This window comes from Strigops habroptila, chromosome 9 (genome assembly GCF_004027225.2).
Source record: "Strigops habroptila isolate Jane chromosome 9, bStrHab1.2.pri, whole genome shotgun sequence".
NCBI lineage: Eukaryota > Metazoa > Chordata > Aves > Psittaciformes > Psittacidae > Strigops > Strigops habroptila.
Genome location: NC_044285.2, coordinates 40,860,583 through 40,882,249, shown reverse-complemented (window position 1 = coordinate 40,882,249; position 21,667 = coordinate 40,860,583). Strand labels below are relative to the sequence as shown.

At 62.8% G+C, this 21,667-nt stretch overlaps 4 protein-coding genes across 12 annotated transcripts in view; 3 read left to right on the top strand and 1 right to left on the bottom strand.

Moving 5' to 3' along the window:
- The first annotated feature begins 1 nt into the window (after window position 1).
- TRMT12 (tRNA methyltransferase 12 homolog) lies at window positions 2-4,257 on the top strand. Of its 6 annotated transcripts, none has more exons than XM_030497932.1 (7): window positions 2-49; window positions 1,032-1,155; window positions 1,303-1,450; window positions 1,522-1,711; window positions 1,792-1,942; window positions 2,021-2,130; window positions 3,155-4,257. In XM_030497932.1, exons 2-7 carry the CDS (start codon window positions 1,085-1,087, stop codon window positions 3,841-3,843), a joined length of 1,359 nt encoding a protein of 452 aa, XP_030353792.1. In that variant the 5' UTR covers window positions 2-49; window positions 1,032-1,084; the 3' UTR covers window positions 3,844-4,257. The 6 variants fall into 6 exon arrangements, with proteins under 6 accessions (XP_030353792.1, XP_030353795.1, XP_030353794.1 ...); XM_030497935.1 differs by having other exon boundaries at window positions 33-49; window positions 1,084-1,155; XM_030497934.1 differs by lacking the exon at window positions 2-49 and adding an exon at window positions 72-200 and having other exon boundaries at window positions 1,084-1,155.
- An 883-nt stretch (window positions 4,258-5,140) lies between these two features.
- SYTL4 (synaptotagmin like 4) lies at window positions 5,141-12,899 on the top strand. Of its 2 annotated transcripts, XM_030497899.1 has the most exons (17): window positions 5,141-5,192; window positions 5,818-5,979; window positions 6,087-6,302; window positions 6,798-6,907; window positions 7,055-7,169; window positions 7,328-7,435; window positions 7,646-7,766; window positions 7,856-7,946; window positions 8,113-8,216; window positions 8,296-8,382; window positions 8,845-9,023; window positions 9,141-9,243; window positions 10,060-10,221; window positions 10,896-11,001; window positions 11,326-11,425; window positions 11,882-12,090; window positions 12,591-12,899. In XM_030497899.1, the coding sequence occupies exons 2-17, from the start codon at window positions 5,870-5,872 to the stop codon at window positions 12,731-12,733; spliced, it is 2,064 nt and encodes a 687-aa protein (XP_030353759.1). In that variant the 5' UTR covers window positions 5,141-5,192; window positions 5,818-5,869; the 3' UTR covers window positions 12,734-12,899. The 2 variants fall into 2 exon arrangements, with proteins under 2 accessions (XP_030353759.1, XP_030353758.1); XM_030497898.1 differs by lacking the exon at window positions 5,141-5,192 and having other exon boundaries at window positions 5,226-5,979.
- The window catches only part of TSPAN6 (tetraspanin 6), a 31,431-nt gene continuing 15,311 nt past the window's right edge, over window positions 5,548-21,667 (top strand). For 2 of the 3 annotated variants that reach the window (XM_030497906.1, XM_030497905.1), the window contains exons 1-6: window positions 5,548-5,554; window positions 19,330-19,432; window positions 19,514-19,702; window positions 20,274-20,348; window positions 21,042-21,140; window positions 21,298-21,453. In XM_030497906.1, coding sequence (XP_030353766.1) covers window positions 19,346-19,432; window positions 19,514-19,702; window positions 20,274-20,348; window positions 21,042-21,140; window positions 21,298-21,453 — 606 coding nt within the window. In that variant the 5' untranslated portion in view covers window positions 5,548-5,554; window positions 19,330-19,345. The remainder of the gene's footprint in view (window positions 5,555-19,329; window positions 19,433-19,513; window positions 19,703-20,273; window positions 20,349-21,041; window positions 21,141-21,297; window positions 21,454-21,667) is intronic. The other variant, XM_030497907.1, reaches the window with a different exon arrangement.
- Window positions 13,254-17,859, bottom strand: SRPX2 (sushi repeat containing protein X-linked 2). The gene is made up of 10 exons (XM_030497908.1): window positions 17,689-17,859; window positions 16,123-16,209; window positions 15,837-16,028; window positions 15,568-15,744; window positions 15,099-15,225; window positions 14,891-15,012; window positions 14,628-14,807; window positions 14,413-14,546; window positions 14,214-14,335; window positions 13,254-13,975 (listed from the first exon to the last, which is right to left on the bottom strand). Exons 1-10 carry the CDS (start codon window positions 17,756-17,758, stop codon window positions 13,795-13,797), a joined length of 1,392 nt encoding a protein of 463 aa, XP_030353768.1. The 5' UTR covers window positions 17,759-17,859; the 3' UTR covers window positions 13,254-13,794.

Sequence of the window (21,667 nt, the reverse complement as noted above, 5' to 3'; positions counted from 1 at the left end):
ACACGGAGGAGGCGGGTGAGGCGGGGAAAGCGCTCCGGCAGGAAACACGGTAGGAGTGGGGAGAGGAGAGGCCGGGATACGGGGATACGGGGGCACCCGGGTACCGGGATACAGGGATACGGGGACACCCGGGTACCGGGATACCCAGCCGAGGGATGCTGGGTCCTTGCGGAGCCCTTCCCGGGACACCCGGACACGAGGTGCCTGCTCCCGGGGCAGCCCCAGCGGTGCGGTCCCGGCACCGGCCCTAAGGCAGAGCACGCCGGGTATCCCACCCCCCGGGTATCCCACCCCCCGGGTATCCCATCCCCGGGTATCCCACCCCCGGGTATCCCACCCCCCGGGTATCCCACCCCCCGGGTATCCCATCCCCGGGTATCCCACCCCCGGGTATCCCACCCCCCGGGTATCCCACCCCCCGGGCATTCCATCCCTCCGGTATCCCACCCCAGGTATCCCACCCCCCGGGTATCCCACCCCGGGTATCCCATCCACCGGGTATCCCATCCTCCGGGTATCCCACCCCCCGGGTATCCCACCCCGGGTATCCCACCCCCCGGGTATCCCATCCCCCCGGTATTCCACCCCGGGTATCCCATCCCCGGGTATCCCACCCCCGGGTATCCCATCCCTGGGTATCCCACCCCCAGGTATCCCACCCCAGGTATCCCATCCTCCGAGGCACCCCATCCCTTGGTACATCAACCCTTATCCCCCGGGAATCCCCCTCCCAGGGCACCCCATCCCCTGGGACATCCCACCCCAGTGCACCCCACCACTCGGGCACCCCATCCTTCACACCCCGGGCACCCCATCCCCACATGGACCCCACCACCGGGCACCCCATTCCATGCAGCACCCCATCCTTAGCCTCTGCCCCAGAGGATGCCATCCCGTGGGTACCCCACCTCCCTGGTCACCCCCGGTCAGTACCAGGGCAGCCAGGGCTCTGATGTCCCCAGCATGGCAGTGACAGGAACCCTGGCCCCAGCTCTCCATTGCGAGCCTGGCATCCTGTGTCCTTCTGGTAGGCAGCCACATCCCTCCCCTCCGGTGACATCCTTCCATCCTGGGGTTTGGCAGGATGGAGACCAGGGATGTCCCCATATCTGTACCTGCACTGGCCACAGAGCCGCGGTTCGCCCAGCGCCTCAGGTGAGCCGGGAAGGGGGAATGGGAGCCCTGCGGCTGCCCAGGCAAAGGGGAGAGCTCATGGGGCCAGCCCCACACCCAGGGGATCTCTTCCCTGCAATGGGCTGGGCTGTGGGGCTGGGGATGCCTGACCATGCCTTGGCCTTGCAGGGAGCATCTGGAAGCGGAACAGCTCCTGGACAAGTGCTATCAGCTGCAGGAGATGCCAGGGGGCCGCGTAGCCCTGCCTGTACTGGAGGAGAAGCTCTCCCTGCTGAGCCTGCCCCAGGAGATGCCCTGTGGGCTGGTCCGCATCCAGGTTGGGACAGCCCCTGAGCCCTGCCGTGGGGCGGAAGGGGCCCATCCCCATGCGCCCCATCCCTCCCACAGGACCCCATCCCCTCCAGGGCATCCCGCCGGCGGGCGCCTGCCCGGAGGCTGCGGGATGAGCTGCGGCGGCTGCTGGGTGAGAGCTGGTCGGAGGAGCTGGAGCGAGATGTGCCCCGCGCCTGGCAGCGGCACGGGGACCTGGTGCTGCTGAGCGAGGACAGCTTCAGGGCTGCACCCTGGGAGAAGCTGGGTAAGGGGGTCGGAGGGGGCTGCCTGCCCCATCCTGCCCACAGAGCACTTCCCAAAGCTCCCGGCATGGATGTGCTGCAGGTCCGGCGCTCTGGGAGACGGTGGCCTCAGCGCTGGGTGCCCGGCGGCTGGCCAGGCGAGGACGGGTATTGCCAGGCGGGATGCGGTGCCCCAGTGTCACCCTGCTGCTGGGCCAGGACCCCTGGGTGGAGCATGTGGACAATGGGATCAGGTAGGGCAGGAGCTGCGGTGCGGGATGCGGCCGGTGCCGGGAAGGGGCTGCCCTCACCGGGGCCGTGGTGTCTGCCAGGTACACGTTTGATGTGACCAAGTGCATGTTCTCACCCGGCAACATCACGGAGAAGCTGCGGGTGGCATCGCTGCCCTGCTCCGGGGAGGTGCTGGTGGATCTCTATGCAGGTAATGGAGGGGTTTGGCAGGGCAGAGAGCAGTGGTGCAGGTACCGGTGGCATCCGGGTGGATGTGGAACATCATTTCCAGCCTGGACTGGAAAAATACCCAGCCTGAGAGCTCCTGCCCTGTCTGTGAGCCCTCAGCTAACCTGGCATTGCTGTCCCTCCTGTGTCCCCGGTGCCTTTGAACAGTTCAGATGACCTTGCACTTGGGCACTGCTCTGTACCTAGTGCTGGTCATGGGAATCATTTGCATCCAGGGGAAAGATTGGCCCTCATATCATTTCTGAAAGGCTCTTATAGATGTCCTGAGCCTGTATGGAAACACTTTCACAACAGGCTGGCACTAACTGGAGTGTCCTGTGCTGTGAGATGACTGGGGAGACCACATCAGGCATTTACATGGCAAGAGAGCTGCTGTTTTGTGCTTTGGGAAGGTAATGCTTCCAATGCACAGAAAGGATGTGGCACTCACAAAACTGCTCTGAATGAATTAAAGTGAATGCTAGTCTGGGCACTTCTGCACAGAGTGGAAGCAGGGCAGGGCTGGTCTGCAGCTAGGGGCCAAAGACTGGAATCGTAGAATCACAGAATGGGTTGGGTTGGAAAGGACCTTAGGATCATCCAGTTCCAACCCCCTGCCATGGGCAGGGACACCTCACACTAAACCATGTCACCCAAGGCTCTGTCCAACCTGGCCTTGAACACTGCCAGGGATGGAGCATCCACAACCTCTTTGGGCAACCCATTCCAGTGCTTCACCACCCTCACTGTAAAGAACTTCTTCCTTATATCTGACGTGAACTTCCACTGTTTTAAGTAAAATAAGCTCCTCTGCAAACGTATTTCAGGACAGATTTTGCTTTTGAGGAGGAGGGAGGGATGAACTTCCATTCCCCAGTGTCTGGGCTTGTTCCACCCCACAGCAGAGCGTGTTCAGAGACCCAGGGTGTCAGTCACATCCCACCCTGCCCCTGAGGAGGTGCCTGTACCCTGCCCTCAACCACTGCCACCTCCTGCCCCCCCCGCAGGCATCGGCTATTTCACGCTGCCCTACCTGGTTCACGCAGCAGCCGCCTTTGCCCACGCCTGCGAGTGGAACAGCCACGCCGTGGAGGCCCTGCGCAGGAACCTGGTGCTGAACGGCGTGCAGGACCGCTGCCGTGTGCACCACGGCGACAGCCGGGAGGTGAGCGCTGCCGCCGGCCACGCACCCCATCCCTGCAGGGCATCCCCTCAGCTCCCTTGTCTCTGCTTCCAGCTGGAGCTGCGGGACGTGGCGGACAGGGTGAACCTGGGGCTCATCCCCAGCTCGGAGGAGGGCTGGCCGGTGGCATGCCGCGTCCTCAAGAAGGGCACGGGTGGTGTTCTCCACATCCATCACAACGTGGAGGCTCTCCCGGCTGAACGCGGCTCTCCAGAGGGATCCAGCCCTGATGGAGAGGCGCAGCACCCAATGGAGGGTGGTGGGAAGGAGACGCGGAGGGCCAGGATCAGACCTGAGTGGCAGAGGTGGGCTGAAGCCACAGCGGCGCGGATCCGGGGCCTGCTGGCAGAGCTGCATGGGCAGCCGTGGAGCACCAGCATCCTGCACATCGAGGTGGTGAAGTCCTACGCGCCCCACGTGCATCACCTCGTCCTGGACCTCGAGTGCCGGCCCACACTGCCCACAGAGCCCACTGCCAGCTCCAGCATCCCTCCAGATCCCACAGGACGGTGATGCTGGAGCACCGGGGGTGGGAGATGCCACCACTGCCTGCTGCCAGCCTGGATGTGCATTGCATCCCCTTGCTCCCAGTGGCAGTGCCTCCCGGTGGCACCGAGGGATGTGCTTCCATGGGAGATCCCTCCAGGAGCCGTATCCAGGCTGAGGATGGAGTAAGCCGGGGCTGAGAGTGCCTCAGTCCTGCCTGTCACTGCCTTGGACACATGGTGGCACTTTCAGCTCCGTTTTCAAGCAGGAGAGAGCCACGAGGGCTGAATAAACCCTGGATTCCTGCTGCTTTGCTTTTCAGTGAGCCAGGGACAGGCGTTGTGTCTCCATTTACCAGCGTGCTTTTTCACTGTACTGGAACCAGGTCTGTTCATCTCGGTTCCTTCTCACCTTTTGGCAGAAATAAGGATGTCTCTCACCTTTTGTGTTGTGTCCAGTTAAAACGTGAACACTGGTGCCAGTGTGGGAGTCTGGGTCCTAGGATGGTTTGTGTCAGGGCTCGGGGAGCAAAGTCTCTACCTGTGAGCCCAAAGCCCTCTTGCATGAGCGCTGTGTGTGTACCTGCATTGCAGAGAAACCTCCATCCCTGAGGGATCTCCCCCAGGCCCTTGGGTGTCTCGGTGCATTTTCCCCTGTGCGGGTGTCCCATCTCCTCCCACAGGGCTGGCACCTTCTGTCCCAGGGCAGGGATCCCTGGGATGCAGCCAAGTGTGGGCAGAGCCCTCACATCTGCTTTGGGGCTGCTCCCAGCTGACTCCCACATCCTGGATGCCAAGAAGCCACCTCCCCACGCTGTGAGCCCCACGCCTCGTCCTGCTCCCCTATTGCCTGTGCTGCTGTGGGCACAAGGAGCCCGGTAGGAGCTGTATCTCTGCCCACGAAGGACAAGGACAGGCTGGAGCCTTGCACCGAGGCCATCCCCTGCTGCAGGTAGAGCTGGGGGACACCATGGCCGTGCTGTTCGGGTCTCAATCCACAGCCTGCCGCCGTGCTGGGCACCCCAGGGACCCCGAGGGGGGCACCCCGGCAGTTCGGGTGGCTGTAGACTTCGTACCGGCCTGTGTGTGCTCTCTGGGAGGAGCTGCCTTCCCATAGGGCTGCGTGCGGGGAGGCAGCCGGGGCAGCGCGCCCCGCTCCAGGCACCGAGCGGGCTGTGCCCAGCCGTGCCGGGGGGAGCCGTCCCCGGGGGCCCGCAGCGCGGCTGTGCCCCAAACGCGGGGTCGGACGCGCCGAGCGCCGCCTCCCGCCCGGGACGCGCCGTCGGTGCCGGAGATGCGGTGCCTTTAAGGAGGCGGCACCGCCCTGCCCGTTCCCTCCCCGCTGCTGCCGGGAGGCGCCGGCCGGAGCCAAAGCAGGTACCGGGGGAACGCGGGGGGGTGCGGGTGTCCCCTTCCGTCCCGTCCCGGCCAGCAGCGGGGCTGCCGCCTGTGCCCGCCCCGGCGGCCCTGCTCGGGGTCGTCGTCGTCGTCGTCGTCGTCGTTGTTTTCCCGTCCCGCCTCTCCGCTCCTCTCGCTCCCGGGCTCGGCAGGAAGGTCCCGCCCGCCGGGCTCGGTAGCAGCCGCTCCCAGCCGCCGTCCGTGCCCGGCTCGCCGGTGCCGTCGGGTGTGCAGAGACCCCCGTGCGGACGCTCCGGAACCGGCTCTGTCGGCTCCGTCGGGGCGGGCGCTGCCGCAGCGGTGCGGGGCCCGTCCGGATCCTGCCCTGGGTGCGGGTGTGTGTATGTGTGTGTGTGCAGCAGCCCGGGGCAGCTCTTCCCCCCCGGCCGTGCTGGGTCCCGCAGAGCCGGCTGAGGTCAGCGGGGCTGGCGGGCGGCCCGCAGCAGCGCCGTGCCCTGGGCAGGGCCGGGAGGCGGCTGGGTGCGGGCGCTCGAGGCTTGGGAGCAGCGATCCGGGCTGGGAGGAGGAGGCAGCCAGCCCTGCCCGGGGTGCGGGCACCGGGGAGCCGGGATGCGGCTGTGCTGAGCGCAGGGATTGCTCCCAGCACGGACGCGTCCGGATACTGCTGGTGAGGGCGAGCGATCGCGGGCGGAGCGATGTCGGAGGCGGTGGATCTGTCCTTCCTGTCGGATGGGGAGAAGGATTTGATCCTGCAGGTCCTGCAGCGCGATGAGGAGCTCCGCAAAGCAGAGGAGAGGAGGATCAGGTGAGGCTGGGGCCGGGCAGGGCGCTGGTTGCCTTGCTCCCAAGCGGCTGGAGGGGCGATGGGTGCCGTCGCGGCTCTGACACGTCCCGGTGGGGGGGTCCGAGCAGGCGCCTCAAGAACGAGCTGCTGGAGATCCGTCGGAAGGGGGCCAAGCGCGGCAGCCAGCGCTACAGCGAGCGGACGTGCGCCCGCTGCCAGCAGAGCCTGGGTCGGGTCAGCCCCAAGGCCAACACTTGCCGGGGCTGCAACCACTTGGTGTGTCGGGACTGCCGCTCCTACGGCCCCAACAGCTCCTGGCGCTGCAAAGTCTGCTCCAAAGAGGCGTGAGTACCCGGGCTGGGACCTTCTGCACGCCCCTCCTGGTCTATTCCTCTTCCCACTCACCCCAGTGATGCCCCATGGACCTTGCCTACCCTCACTGGTCCTCTGCAGCACAGGGCAGATGTCTCTGCTGGCACTTCCCGGGGTGGGCATCCATGGTTGGGTGGTGAAGAACTGAGTGCGACCCACTCTTGGGTCTCCTTCATGCCCACCCTATTCCTTTTCCCCCCTTACTTTACTCCAGCATCCCCCTGAGCTCCTTACACAGCCTGTGCTTCAAGCCCCCCATGTTTCCTCCCTCTGGGCTGCCCCTGTCCTACAAACCCCATCTTGCTCCTGTGTTTGCTGGGGATGTGGCTGTGCCCATCATCTGCCCAGTGCGTTATCACCTGCCGAATGTTGCCCACTGTGTCTGTGCTCTCCTTGTCTGGTGGCAGCACCGAGGGTGGTGTTGGGGTGCCCCTCACTGCCCCCCTCACTGCCTCCCTGCCCTGCAGCGAGCTGAAGAAGACAACAGGCGACTGGTTCTATGACCAGAGGGTCAACCGCTTCGCCAACCGGCTGGGCAGTGACATGGTGCGGCTGTCCCTGCGGCACAAGGCGGCAGGTAGGGGTGCCACAGCCGTGCCTTCTCCTGCATCCCAGCCCTCTGGATGCTCCAGCTTTCCCTGGTGCACCTCAGCCCAGTGCAGAGCTGGCTGGGAGCAGCTCCTGCTCCAGGCAATGGGCTTGGAGCAGTCCTCTCTCCTTCCAGCCAGCAAAAGGGAGACCGTGGGACAAACCCTCCTCCAGAAAGCCCAGCTTGGCGAGCCCAAAAGCTCTTCCCCAGTGCAGAAGCAGAGCCCCCCAGCACCCCGCGAGGGGCCCAGGTGAGGATCCCACTGTCTGCCCCGCTCCAAGCCCCAGGCATCCGCCGCAGGGATGGGAGCGATGCTGCTTCCCTGCTTGGCTCACTGCTTGCAGCAGCTCCCTCTCGGTCCCTCCTCCTTGCCAAACAGGACATACCTGTGGTTTTGTTTGTTTGCAGCTTGTTTCCAGATGCCTCAGACCCTCGGGATGGCAAAAGCGACACAGAATCCATGGAAAACATGAGCCTGGATGGCTACAGACCGAGTCCTGGTGGGCTGGGGGGCAGGTGAGGGGCTCCCTGGGTGTGTTCCATAAGGACCTTCATGTGAAGCGTGGTGTTCTCAGCCTAGTAGGAGGGAGATGGGCTGAAGCCTGCCTGTGGACAGGCAGGTCCTCTGCTCCTAGGGAGCTTGTGGGGAGATGGTGCATCCTGGCCAGCACTTGTTCTCCCAGCTCTGCCCATGGCCTGGGACAGACCTTTCCGTGTCCTCCACAGGAGCAACTCCCTGGAGAGAGCCACCCCATTCCGAGATGGAAAACAGGTTGCTGCACCAGCAGGACCTGCTGCCTCCAGCCTGACCCTCCCTCTCCGCTCCAAGCATGTGTTCTCCGGACGGGTGCGTGCCTTGTGCTGGGTGCAGGACAGGGATCCATCCCTATGGGATGCCCATCCCTGCCTGCTCTGACGGGACCTTGTCCTCCGCAGGATGCTGCCGTGGAGAGCCGCAGCAGCGCCTTGGTGGATGAGCATGAGATGATGTTCAAGAAGAACCCCCGTCGGGTGGTGAGGCCGGCGGGTGAGCGCTGTGTGCCGTGCAGGGGGTTTGGGTGCTGGCATGGCTTCTCCTTGTGCTTTGGTGGGCTTTTGGTGCTGGTGGGAGCTCCCGTGGTGAGGGGGGAGCAGCAGGGCTGTGCTTGCCCTGCACCGCGCCACTGTTTCCTGCCTCACCATCCCTTGTGCAGACTACACCAAGTCAGTGATCGACCTGCGCCCCGAGGACCTCGTGGGGGAAGGTGGCTCTTTGGGGGACAGGAGCAAGTCGGTCCCTGGCCTCAACACGGAGCTGGTGAGACCCTCAGCGTGCCGTGGAGCCAGCTGCCTGGCTGGTGCTGCTCCCCATGCGCGGCTTGTCCATCTCCCTGCAGGAGGAGGAAGAGGAGGACATCGATAACCTGGTGGAGATCCATCGCCAGAGGGTGGCCCGGAGCAGCATGCGCAGCGGCACCTCCTCGGTGAGTCGTAGAATCACAGAGTCAACCAGGTTGGAAAAGACCTTTAAGATCATCGGGTCCAACCATCACCCCAAGGCCACCACTAACCCATGTCACGGAGGGTTTTGAACACTTCCAGGGATGGTGATTCCAGTATTTCCCTGGCAAGCCTGTTCCGGAGTCCCCATAGCATGGGGCCGTGCTCTGCTCCGCTGCAGGAAGAGATGATGGAGAAGGGCAGTGGGTGGAAGGAGGCAGGGTGGGCATCCTCTGGGGTGTATAGGCAAGAGATGTGAGTATGGGGGCTTGAAGGGAATCAAAACAAGGATTCCCAGCTCTCTTCCATGGAGCCTGCATGTGGTGGGATGCACACAGCAGCCATTCCCATCCATGGGGATGAGAGGGGCTGTGCAGAGGAGGCTTTGAGGATGAGGAGGGACCATAAGCGATGCTGCGCTGGCTCAGCCCTGCCGTGTCTTGCAGAGCACACTGGGGAGCATGGTCAGCATTTACAGCGAGGCCGGGGACTTCGGCAGTGTCACGGTCACGGGGGGCATCTCCTTCTCCTTGAGCTACGAGCAGAAGACACAGACTTTGTTCATCCACGTGAAGGAGTGTCGCCAGCTCGCCTATGGGGACGAGGGCAAGAAGCGCTCCAACCCGTGAGGCTGGGTTGGGGGGTGATGGGTTGTCTTGGTGAGGCAGGAGGCCTGGGCTTGCCCTGGGGGGGGCTCAGGGGGTTGGTTGTAGTGAGACCTTGGTGCGGTTCCTCCCTTCAGGTATGTGAAGATCTACCTCCTGCCCGACAAATCCCGGCAAGGGAAGCGCAAGACGACCATCAAACGCAACACCATCAACCCCCTGTACAACGAGCTGCTCAAGGTGATGGGGATAGGCTGGGATGCAGGCTCTCAGCCCTGGGGATGCTGCTGGACCAAGCAGGGGAGGGATGCGCTCCAAACCATGGGGTGTGGGCTCTGCAGAGAACCCATGTCCAGACACCCTGAGAGCTGGGAAAACCCAGGCTCTGATGGGGCCATGATGGGGTGTAGGTGCATCTGCACATGTGGATGTGTGCCACAAGCTGCCTTCCTGGTCCTGTGGCATCCCTCAGGGCTTGGTTCTGCTTACCCTGGGTGTTGCTTTCCATGGAGAAGGCTCCTGGGCCATTGCAGGCAGGTTACAGTGGTTGGAGGGAGGCAGCACGGCTGCAGGGGCAGAGATAAGGCAGTTCTGAGCCCAGAGGCTGCCCTTCACCATCCCCACTGCAGCCTCCATGGGGTGGTGGGGCAGGCTGGCTCCATCCCTGAGCCTGGCAGCGTATCCCTGAGGTTAGGCACTCTCCAGAAAGCAGGAAAGTGGGAATTAGTTTAGTTCCCAGGCTCCTACAGCCCTGTGTTTGCTGAGGTCTGACCACCCGAGGCTCAGCGGCCTGGCAGAGCTTCACTTGTGGTGGGATGGGGTGGGATGGCCGGATGCCATGAGCCCTGGTCCTGGCTCTGCATGGGCTCTGAGGACTCCTTGCCTGTAGAAGATGGGCTCTTGCACTGCTGCCCCAGCGCTTTGAGGTTTCAGCAGGCTTGGAAAGGAAGACAAAGAGTCTCCTGTGTTCACCCATTGCTCCTCAAACCTGTTTCCTGTTGCGTGCGCCCACCCTGCCCTTGCCTGCTCACGTTGCTTGTCCTGTCTCTCCTCTAGTACGAGATCCACAGGTCCCTCCTGCCCGAGAGGACGCTGCAGTTCTCGGTCTGGCACCACGACCGCTTTGGCCGCAACACGTTCCTGGGCGAGGTGGAGGTGCCGCTGCACGCCTGGGACTGCCAGAGGCACCTGGAGGAGTTCCTGCCCCTGCACGGCAAGGTGCTGCCCTCCATCCCTGCCCTGTGCCCGCAGCATCCCTCTGCCCGGGCGGGATGCGGAGACCTCGGCCAGGAGCGGCCAAAGGCTTGTGCCAAGTCAAAGCCTTGCAGAAGTGAAGCCCCCAGCAGCGGTGCTGCTGTAGTAAATAAGGGCAGAGAGCTCCCCTCCTCTTCCTCAGCAAGTCCCCTGTGTGATGCTGTGGAGCTTGTCTCTGCTCCATCGGGTATTTCCATCCTGCTTCCTGGCTCTGCTCCAGCCGGAAGGAGTCGGGGCCAATGTAGGGAAACAAATGGTGGAAATTGGCCTGGACATCCTGCTCTGATTGCAGAGCAAGGCAGGGACGGCCTTCGTGCAGCCCCATGGCAGCAGATGCTGAGGCTGGTTCTCTAAACTAACTCATCCTGTGGGCTCAGCCTTTGGTGGTGTTGGGGCTCAAGCAGGTTATGGAAACCCCTAAATAGGGATTCCTAAGGGAGGTGATTGAGCCAAGGAAGGATCCCAAAGGAGCTGACGTGAGTCTGACCTAGTGATGCTGCAGAGGGTCCATAGGCATTTGTAGCACATCTAGGAGAGTCCAAGCCCTTTGGCACAGCATGAGGAGGTGCTGCAGACAGACCACACCACCATCACGTCCACTTTACCCTCCAGCAGTGTTTAAGTCTTTCTCTTTGCAGATTGGGGCGGATGCTGCTGGTCTCCACCAGTACAAGGGGGAGCTGGTCGTCTCCATGAAGTACATCCCGTCTCCCAAGCACCCTGGGGCAGGGAACAGCAGGAAGGGTGAGTGCTGTGGATCATTGGGTGGCGTGTGGGACCTGCTGGTGGCCACACGAGCTGGGTCTGGGTGGGTTTCTTGCATGGTGCCACTGCAGCCTTCTCCTCTGCTCTGGGTCGGGGCAGACCTGGTTGTCCTCAGGCTGGCCGAGTGCTCCCAGTGCCTTCCTGGGGCTGGACCAGTTATCTGCCCTCACCTCATCAGTAAGGGAGGAGACAAGAGGACATCCCCGAGGATCTGTTCCTGCCTCTGCGATGTTCAGCAGGACCTTGCCAGAAAGGTGGTGGAAATGAGGGTTGGTTAGTTGTCGCTGTGTTGGGTTTTCATAGGCAAAACAGGGGAAGGTGGTGAGCTCCAGGTCTGGATCAAAGAAGCCAAGAACCTCACAGCTGCCAAATCCGGGGGGACCTCGGACAGCTTTGTCAAGGGGTGAGTGTGGGCCCTGGATGGGCGCTGTGCTCTCTGCCTGCATCCCAGGGCACTTCAGGAGCTGCCATGGGGACACGGGGAGGGAAGAGTCCCTGCTGGCTGCCTTGAAAGTCACTTTCTGCCTGGAGGCAAGATGCTCCTGGTAGCAAATCCCTTGGGTTCTGCTGGTTGAGAGGTGATGGTGGGATATTGTGTGCAGGGCAGGGCTCCATCAAATCATCCCAGAGGTCCCCAAGGCAGCATGGCTGGGGGGAGCAGGCTCTGCTCCTTGCCCTCTCCCATCCTCAGACCACTTGCAGTCTGCTGAGGAGCTTTAGAGGGGGCAAAGCAGAGTCCCAGCCCCTTGCAGTGGTCCTTACTCCTAAGCCACATCAGGGAAGGTGGGCTCCAGGCCATGTCCTGGGGTGCTGAGGGCAGAAGCACATGTGTTGCTAACCCAAGGCGCTGCTTCCCCAGCTACCTCCTGCCTCACAAGACCAAAGCCTCCAAGAGGAAGACGCCCGTGGTGAAGAAGACCCTGAACCCTCATTACAATCACACCTTCGTCTACAACGGCATCAACCCCAAGGACCTGCAGCACATCTGCCTGGAGCTGACGGTCTGGGACCGGGAGCCACTGTCCAGCAATGACTTCCTTGGGGGTGTCCGTCTTGGAGTGGGCAATGGTGAGGAGCCCTGGGGTCTGTCATACCACGGGGATAAGGAGTCCAGGGGTCCATCTAACCATGGGGATGAGGAGTCCAGGGGTCCATCTAACCATGGGGATGAGGAGTCCAGGGGTCCATCTAACCATGGGGACGAGGAGTCCAGTGGTCCATCAAACCATGGGGACGAGGAGTCCAGTGGTCCATCAAACCATGGGGAGGAGGAGCCCTGAGGTCCATCTAACCATGGGGATGAGGAGCCCTGGGGTCCATCAAGCCATGGGGATAAGGAGCCCTGGGGTCCGTCAAACCATGGGGATGAGGAGCCCTGGGGTCCATCAAGCCATGGGGATGAGGAGCCCTGGGGTCCATCAAACCACGGGGACGAGGAGCCCTGGGGTCCATCTAACCATGGGGACGAGGAGCCCTGGGGTCCATCTAACCATGGGGCTAACCTGCTTGGGGCTGGCTCGCTGCAGACAGGAGCAGTGATTCCTGCCCACATCCACCCTTTCCCCCAGGCATGAGCAATGGGCAGGCTGTGGACTGGATGGACTCCACAGGCGAGGAGCTGAACCTGTGGCAGAAGATGTGTCAGTACCCAGGTTCGTGGGCAGAGGGGACCCTCCAGCTCCGCTCCACCATGGCCAAGCTGAAGCTGTAGGCATCAGGACTCGGGCATACACCCATTGTATGGTGCGGCAGAGTTGCCAACCGTGGGGTGTTCTGTTTCATCCTTACACTTTAATAAACATGATCTCTTCTAAACAGGCTTGGGCAGAAAGTCTTCTTGGCCCAGCTTCGTTTAAAGGGTTTTCCTTTAGTCTTAAGCTTTGCACCAACTTTCAGGCTGAACTGGAGTCCTCGTGGACCCTCCCTTATTTCCCCCCAGGCAAAATGCTTTGAAATGTGGTCGGGTTGTTAGTTCTTTCCATTCTGCTTCCTCCCACCCGCTGTGTTTCATAGTCTGCTCCCTCCTTGCCTTCTCCACCCTGCTCACACTGGCTGGTTCCAGGATTGGGGCAGCCCTGTGCATCCCAGCCCTGGCTGGAGATGATGGTGGAGATGGTGATGGTGTAGGACATGGCCAGGATGGAGCCATGCAGGGTCACTTGGGGGCTGGCGGTCCCCAAGAAGAATTCATTTCCAAGCCTGTCCTCAGCACACCTTCTGCCAGTGCTGACTTGTAATACAAATGTGTTTATTTCAAGTTAATCCTATTGCCAGAACTGCTCCCAGGAAGGGTGCCCATGGCTGGTAAGGGGAGGCGAGGAGCAGGGTGGGATGGTGAGCCCTCTGCTGCTGCTGGCTGTGCTGAGCATGGGGCTGTAGCTTTGAATACAGACTTTATGGCAGGACCCTGCCCAGCAGGGCTGATCCGGGATGCAGGGAGCGGGCTCAGCTTGTGCACGGGGTGAGGATGATGATGGGGAGGGTGAAGCTGCTCTATTAGAGGCTATTTATTGTCCTTTCTGTCCCCTCTGCTCTGGCAGCATCTGTCTCCCTGTCCCCCCTGCCCTGGGGTTGAGCAGAGGCCCTCCAGTGTCTCCCACCATGGTCCTGGTGAGCCATCCCACAGCCTCTATCCCTGCTCCCCTCTCTGTGCCCCAGCAGCCGGCGCGGGGCTCCCCTTCTCCTGCATCTCCCCGGCACCCTGCTTCTCCTCTACAGTGGGCGACTAGGAAAGCAGGAAGGAAGGTGTCTGAGGGGGGTCCCTTTGCTGCCTCACTCGCAGGGGTCCCCGCTCTGCGCCCGCCGCGCCGCCTCCTGCTCGCTCAGCAGGTACGTGTCGATGAAGACAAAGAGCTCGTCGGGGTTGACGGGGTTGATGTAGCGCTCCCGGTCCATGCCCCCCTTGTCCAGCAGCACCGCGTTGAAGTGGGAGCGGGTGAGGCGCAGGAACTGCCTGTTGGGGTGCAGGATGGAGCTGGGGTTAGGGTTGGAGGGAGGGGATATTGAGCGCCCCATCCAACAATGCTTGGGTTCTCCTGGTGTGGTGACTCCCATCGCTTCCTCAGGCGTGGTGATGCGCTGCATCACTTGGTGGGGGTATCCCCACACTGCACAAGCCCCTCCAGCGCAGCAGCAGGTTGGAGCTGGGTTGGTTTTGTCCATGAACAAGGTAAGGGATGGTCCCCCCTTACCTGAGCTCCTCAATGATGCCGGGGGAGAGCCGGTGCTCCCGGATGCGTCCCACCTCGTGCGGCGGCTGCCCCACCAGCTCCACGGTGGTGACGTGACGCAGGTCCAGCCCGCAGGCGGCTTGCTGTGGATGGGAGGGGATGGTGATGGGGTGCTGGGGTTGGAGGTGGGAAGGGGGGGGCAGCGGGAAGCTCTCCTCACCTGCAGCATGGACATCTGCATCTTGTAGTAGCGGCTGGAGGGGTCGGGGGCTGAGATGATGAGGAGACGGCGCTTCTCATAGAACTGGTCCAGCAGGCTGGCGGCCGAGTTCACATCCGTGTTGATCTGCATGGCTGGGGCGAGAGGCGAGCGTGTGGGGAAGGGTTTTACCCCCATCGCCCCTTCCCCATCCCTTCACCCTGCCCCACACCTACGTGCACAGAGGGGCTGGGAGCCCGTCCACTGCTGCGTGGACTGGCAGACCCGCAGGGAGGCCCCCACGCGCTCGTAGCCCCCCTCGCACAGGTACTCGCAGGTTGCCCCATAGTTGTTGCCGTCGGAGGTGCAGGAGAGGTGCCCGTTCTGGGGGGGCTTCAGCACGGGGCAGCGCCTCACTGCGAAGAGGAAGGCTGGTGAGGGTTGGGGGCCATGGGGCACGGTCCCAGCCATAGGGTGAGGAGCCTGGGGATGGCTTCACCTTGGACACGGATGCTGAACTTGCAGCTGGCTCGGTTGTAGGCCTGGTCATGGGCGGTGTAGCGGATAATGTGCTCTCCTTCAGGGAATTCCGAGCCGGGCTCTGGACCCCGCAGCATCACCCTGTGCCCGGCAGATGGGTTTCTCCATCAGGACCCCTGAAGGGCACCCAGTGTGATCCCCAGCCCTGACAACACCTTCACCCTCACCTCTTGATGATGCCATCCGCAGAGTCCTTCACGCGGGGGGGGTCCCAGTAGACGGTGGCAGTCAGCTTGCCAGGCTCGGCTATGCGCTCCCGGGAGTCCGGGCAGCGGATTTTGGGAGGCTCCAAGTCTGCCCACAGGGAGGAGAGGCAGTTGGGGAGCCTGTGAGTGCCGGGGCTGCGCTATGGGAGCTGGGCATCGGTGCTTGGACACCGCAGGGTGCTGTGCACAGCCCAGGCACCCAGAGCCAGCAAAACCTGCTGTGGAATGCCTCAATCCTGGACCAATGTGCCCTGCACTACCCATGCTTCGGGGATAACAGCATCAGGGATGCCCAAGGACACGAGGTGCAGGAGCTGGCACTTAGTGATGCCCAGATGGGATGCAGGGGTGATACCTGCAGGCACCCCAGGGATGGAGGTGGCCTGTCCTTGCGTACATGGTGCTGTGAGGATGGAGGGTGAGGATTTACCTACACAGACTGGCTCGCTGCCGCTCCAGCGCCCGTCCTCCATGCAGACCCTGCTCCGGTCGCCCTCCAGCTGGTATCCGGGCAGGCAGGAGTAATCACAGCGGGAATCCATCTGCACTCCGGCCGAGCACACGTAGGAGCCGCGCAGCACCGCCGGCAGCACGTGGCACCGGATTTCTGCCGTGGAGAGAGCCAAGAAGGGAGGGAAGCTGCTGCCCGGCCATAGGTGATGGCAGGGCATGCAGAGGGGATGCCGGTGGCACACTCACGTCGGCAATACGCCATGCCGGACCAGTGGCGGCTGGGCAGGCACTGCACGGCGCTGGGCCCCACCAGCCGGTACCCGCGGGCACAGCTCAGCTCGCAGCGTGTGCCCAGGCTGCTGTGGTAGGAGCCGCCGCGGGGCGAGTAGCAAGTGGCCTCCCCGCGATGGATGCTGAGCGTGGCGCACCACTGGGGCACTGCAGAGAGGAGAGGGGTGAGCGGGGCACCCGGCCCCACCGTGACTCAGTTTCCCCATGGGGAACCCCGAGGGATGGGTCGGGGTGATGGTACCTCGGCGGTAATCCAGGGCGGGCTCCGGGGGGACTTCTTCTGTGTACACCTCGTTGGTGTGGCTCTCGGAGGTGTAGTAGCCGGACCCTGGGGAGGAGGGAAGAGATGAGGGTGCTGCTTTTGGTTTGTGGTTGAAGCAGCACCCAGGTGATGATGTCTCCATGGGCGGCTGTGCCTGTAACATCCCAACAAGAGATTCCAGCCCTGTCCTGCCGCCCTTGGGGCTGCTGTCGAGGGTTAATCCAGGCAGACAGTGAGCCCGGTCCCCGGTGGCACTGTGTGTGCTGGCACCCGCTGCAGACTAAACAGGAGCAGCCGCGGTTATGGCAGCAAACAGGCGCTGGCACCAACCCCTGGCTTCACGCTGCTGGGAAGTGCTCCATGGCACCATCCCTGCCACCCAGCATCCCAAGGGGAGGAATAAAGCTGCCCTCTCATCCCAGCAGAGCCCCTGGCCAAGGCAAGGGACGCAGGGCATGCTGCCTGGCCGTGGGGCTGGTGCGGTGATGCAGCCCCCCGCTTCCACCAGGGAACATGAAGCTGCTGGAAGGGCTGGCCCCATGCCACCCATGGCCCCATGGATGGGGAGAGGACAGCCTTGTGCCCCCCAGTGGGGCAGGGACCAGCGGGCAGGGGCAGAGGGCTGTTGTCCGGCCCCTCGGCGCCGCGGTAGCCGCGGCATTCCCCAGCTCTGAGCTCACGTTTCCGCTGCGTTTCCGCTGGCCCCCTCCTCGCCATCATCCATCCATCCCACCCCACCGCTCCCGACGGGCAGGAAGGGACGCCGGGTGAAGCAGCATTCCCCTTCTCCTGGCTCCAGGCTTCAGGAATGGGATATTGGCAGAGCCCATTCCCAGCAGCAGTCCCAGGGAGGAAACTCCATTACAAATCTTTCCGACATGAAGTTTATTACGGAGCGATTCCCTCCCGCTTCCCACAAGCTCCGTGAAGTCGCCCACTCGTTCCCACAAGCCTTTCATCCCAATGTGCTTCCCACACCACCCTGGGGAGCGGAGGGGACCGTGGCATCCATGGGGCTGGTGGTGGGGATGGAAGTGACCCCCCGAGCAGGGATGATTCCCGGGGGGCTGAGGATGGATCACGCTGTGTCCCCACAGATGTGCCATTGCACTGTGACATTCCCTTTCTGTTCCTTCCCACCTGGGATCACAGGAGCATCCCAAGCCAGCCATGCTGGCAGTGGGGCAAGGGGATGGGGATGGGGATAGGAGCAGGGAAAGGGGAACCCCCCCAAACAGGGCAAAGGCATTTGATCCTTGGCCTGGCAATGGGACTGAGTGCTTGATCCAAGCAAACATCTGCAGCCGATGTCCCTGTGGGAGCAGGGATTCAGCGGGAATGCTGCTCTCCCGCAGGCAGGGCGTGATGGAGAGCTGGGTTTGCTCCTCTCAATGCCTCCCAGCACCCCCTCTGCACCCCATACCCCGCAGGCACCAATGCTCTCCCCATCACCCATAGCACGCTCCCCTCCCTCCATCCCCACCGCAAGCCCCCTGATGGGAGCAGGACCCCGCGGGCTGCATCCCCATGGAACCCAGCACTCACCTTCGTGCCACGTGGATGCCACCAGCCTGGCCAGGACAACCAGCAGGACGGGGGCCGCATCCTGCGCCATGCCGGAGGGCCGTGCGGGGCTGGGGGCAGGACCACGGCCCCTCTGTCACCTCCTCAGTGCCTGAGCCTGCTGCCTGCGCTGAGCAAACCTACTTCTCCCCTCTGCTGCCCGTCCCGAGCATTCAAAAGCCGTGAGTCAGGCCCCAAAACGATGGGATGTTAAAAACAAGAAGTCCCAGGATCTCCCGTTTCCAACACACCTCCTGCTTCTCCCGGGCTTTGAAAGGATCTGGGATTCTTTCCCTTTGCAAGAAGAGCCAGGAGCCTGTTTGCACACAGGAGAGAGGCCAAGCCTGCGCCAAGCTCCGGGAGTGGGGTTCCGGGATGCTAAGGATGAACCCCTGGGATCCAGGACCCTTTTTGCCAGGAGGAAGGGAGAGCCCCTCTGCAGCCGCGGGCTCCGAGCGCGGTCCTGAGGCAAACGCTTCCAGCTGGGAGCTGTTTTCCAGCTGAAGTTCAGCCCCGCGACGCAGAGGTAATGAAACACGTTCCTTAGGACCCGAGCCCCACGTCCATGGGGCTGGATGGGAGGAGGCAGCAGCCGCCTGGGGTTTGGGGTCTGGGGTTTTGGGGGTGATGAGGGCAGGCGAGGGATGAGCCTGGCATGGACAGGTAGCAGAGCTGGTGTGGGGCGGTGTGGGGGGGTGCTGCTTGAATGCACTAATTATGTGGCAGCCAAGCGCTGTAATTAATAGCACAGCTGGCCTGGCGGGAGAGCACAGCTGGGAGGCCATGTGAGGGGACACCCCCGGCGAGGGGACGGGGTGCTCGGCCCATGTGCTGGGGCATGGGGTGGCTGTCCCTGCCGGTCCCCGCTCTGCTGGGGGACATATGGGCTGGAGGTGGGGGCCACGGTGGGGCTGGGGCTGTATGGTCAGCACTGGGGCAGGAGAACAGGTCTGGGTGCTATGGGGCAAGCAGGGGGTGGCATGGGGCAGGGACTGGGGGGCATGGGCCAGGCAGGAGATGATATGGGGTAGGCAGGGGGTGACATGGAGAAGACGGGAGGTGGCATGGGGCAAGCAGGGGGTGACATGGGGCAGAAGGAGGGTGACATGGGGCAAGCAGGGGGTGACGTGGGTCAGGCAGGGGGTGACATGGGGCAAGCAGGGGGTGACATGGAGAAGATGGGAGGTGGCATGGGGCAAGCAGGGGGTGAAATGGGACAGACGGAAGGTGACACGGGGCAGGCAGTGGGTGACATGGGGCAAACGGAAGGTGACACGGGGCAGGCAGGGGGTGACATGGGGCAGATGGAGGGTGACATGGGGCAGACGGGGTGTCAATGGGCAAGGAGGGGGTGACACGGGGCAGGCAGGGGGTGACATGGGACATGCAGGGGGTGACACGGGGCAGGGACTGGGTGACACGGGGCAGGCGGAAGGTGACCTAGACCAGGCGCAGGGTGCCATGCGGCCGGCAGGGGGCGACACGCGGCGGGAGGCGGGACACGCCGGGGAGGCGCGGCACAGCCTTCGGTCTTCTCTCGGCCGTTTCCGTTCGCGCTCGGGCGGCTCCGGCAGCTCTCGGGCGGCTCCGGCGTGCGACGGGGCGGGTCCAGCGCGGCAGCAGACGGCCCGTGTCGGCAATGGCGTCCCCGTCGCGGCGGCTGCAGACGAAGCCGGTGATCACCTGCCTCAAGAGCGTCCTGCTCACCTACACCTTCGTCTTCTGGGTAAGAGCCGGCCCCGGGCCCCCCGTATCGCGGCCGCGCCGCCCTGTCGCGACAGTCGCGAGCTTTCCCCCGTGTCCGCAGGTGTCGGGCATCGTGCTGCTGGCGGTGGGCGTGTGGGGCAGCGTGAGCCTCGCCGTGTACTTCTCGCTGTTGGATGAGAAAGCGACCAACGTGCCCTTCGTGCTGGCGGGCGCCGGCACCGTCGTGGTGCTCCTGGGCACCTTCGGCTGCTTCGCCACCTGCCGCGGCAGCACCTGGATGCTCAAGCTGGTGCGTTGGAGGGGTGGGATGGATCCCGGCTGCTCCCGGCATGTCTGACCCATCCCAGACCTCCCTGTCCCAACCCTGTCCCATCCTTCCACATCCCAGCCCAACCCTGTCCCATTCCGTCCTACCCCGACCTGTCCTACCCTATCCCAAGCCCAGCCCACCCTACCCCATCCCAAACCCATCCTGTCCTATCCCATCGCAATCCTATCCTACCCTCCCCCATCCCAACCCCATCCTGTCCTACCCCATCCCAACCCCATCTTGTTCTACCCCATCCCAACCCTGTCCTGTCTTACCCCATCCCAACCCCATCCCACCCTACTGCATCCCAACCCCGTCCTGTCTTACCCCATCCCAACCCTGTCCCGTCCTACCCCATCTCATCCCATCTTACCCCATCCCAATCCTGTCCCGTCTTACCCCATCCCAATCCTGTCCTGTCCTACCCCACCCCATCCCATCCTACCCCATCCCAACCCAATCCCATCCTACCCCATCCCAACCCCGTCCCGTCCTACCCCATCTCCTCCCACCCTTCTCCCTCCCATCCTGCCATCCTTTCTGCCCGCAGTACGCCATGCTCCTGTCCCTCATTTTCCTCATTGTCCTGGTGGCCGCTGTCGTGGGGTTCGTCTTCAGGCACGAGGTGAGTCAGGGCGGCTGCTGCTGCCTCCCGCTGGCATGGAACCCGCCTGGTGCTGGTTTTACCCCGGGTACGGCTGGAGATGGCACTGGGGGTGCTGCTGGGAGCGTGCTTGCTTTAGCTAAACTGGGTTTAAACCAGCCCAAAGAGCAGCTTGGTCCTTGTAAGACCATAAAACACAGCCTGGTTTGGGTTGGAAGGGACTTAACGCTCATCCAGTTCCATCCCCTGCCACGGGCAGGGACACCTTCCACTAGAGCAGGGTGCTCCAAGCCCCTGTGTCCAACATGGCCTGAAGGACCCATAAGTCGCCCATAAGGACGCGGCTGGGTGCACGCTGCCCCTCCACCAGAACAGGCCAAGTAGCCTGGACTTGAATTCCTGGCTTTGGTCTATCTTCCGCAGTAATTTCTGTAATTAAAGGCTGAAATTAAAGCCTCTGAGGCTTCCTGCACCACGGAGCAGCCTGCTCGGGGCAGCCGGCACCACGCACGGCCTTGTTATTCCACACTCATCCCTGCTGCCACAGCATCCCAAAGGGTTGAACACAGTCTTTACCTGCCTGGGGGCCAGGGAACGTCTGCTGGCCAGGGCCAGGCTCATTCCTGCCGTCACCAAGAGGTGACTAACACAGAGCTGTGGGTCCCCAAGCACGGGAGGGGACGGCAGCGCTGCAGAGACCTCTGTCTCTTACAGATCAAGACCAACTTTGAGAGTAACCTCAACCTGGCTTTAAAGGACTATAACGTGACTGCGGATCGGCACAGCGAGGCTGTTGATACCATCCAGCGAACTGTGAGTGCCCCAGGATGGTGATGGCAGGGTGCTGGGACCCTTCTGCACCACGGGGGTTTGAGTTTGGGAGGAGATGCTGGCTGAGATGGGGGCAATTCGTGGCAATGGTAGGACGTGGGGGTCAGTCCCTCTGGTGTGACCATGCTTCCTCCTCCAGCTGCACTGCTGTGGGGTGCAGAACTACTCGGACTGGGAGAGAACTGAATACTTCACCCAAAGGGGCATCCCCCAGAGCTGCTGCAAGAGCCAGGACGACTGCTCGGAGGAGGACCTGAAGGACCTGAGCAAGGCCAAGCTGAAAGTGTTTGTGGATGTAAGTGAAGCTCAGCAAACCCCTCTGCCTGTCCTTGGAGGTGGGCAGGGCAGAGCTGGATGGGTGCAGAAGAGCTTGTCCTTCCTGCTGAGGCTGGAAAGAACTGCTCCCTGCGGCCCAGGGGTTCCCTAGGGTGGACATAGGGGAAGGGTACAGAGAAATGAGCCTTTCCTTGTGTCTGAGGTCCCCTTCACTCCTCCTTTGGGGCTCAGGG

Excerpts from the sequence above, each read along its gene's own strand:
- TRMT12 (XM_030497932.1), top strand. The coding sequence starts at position 1,085 with ATGGAGACCAGGGATGTCCCCATATCTGTACCTGCACTGGCCACAGAG. Across the intron at positions 1,451-1,521 it reads GTGGGCTGGTCCGCATCCAG|GACCCCATCCCCTCCAGGGC; the intron begins GTTGGGACAGCC and ends TCCCTCCCACAG. Across the intron at positions 1,712-1,791 it reads TGCACCCTGGGAGAAGCTGG|GTCCGGCGCTCTGGGAGACG; the intron begins GTAAGGGGGTCG and ends GATGTGCTGCAG.
- SYTL4 (XM_030497899.1), top strand. The coding sequence starts at position 5,870 with ATGTCGGAGGCGGTGGATCTGTCCTTCCTGTCGGATGGGGAGAAGGAT. Across the intron at positions 7,170-7,327 it reads GCACCCCGCGAGGGGCCCAG|CTTGTTTCCAGATGCCTCAG; the intron begins GTGAGGATCCCA and ends GTTTGTTTGCAG. Across the intron at positions 9,244-10,059 it reads TGTACAACGAGCTGCTCAAG|TACGAGATCCACAGGTCCCT; the intron begins GTGATGGGGATA and ends TCTCTCCTCTAG.
- SRPX2 (XM_030497908.1), bottom strand. The coding sequence starts at position 17,758 with ATGGCGCAGGATGCGGCCCCCGTCCTGCTGGTTGTCCTGGCCAGGCTG. Across the intron at positions 15,745-15,836 it reads CGGCATGGCGTATTGCCGAC|AAATCCGGTGCCACGTGCTG; the intron begins GTGAGTGTGCCA and ends TCTCCACGGCAG. Across the intron at positions 13,976-14,213 it reads GGCATCATTGAGGAGCTCAG|GCAGTTCCTGCGCCTCACCC; the intron begins GTAAGGGGGGAC and ends GCACCCCAACAG.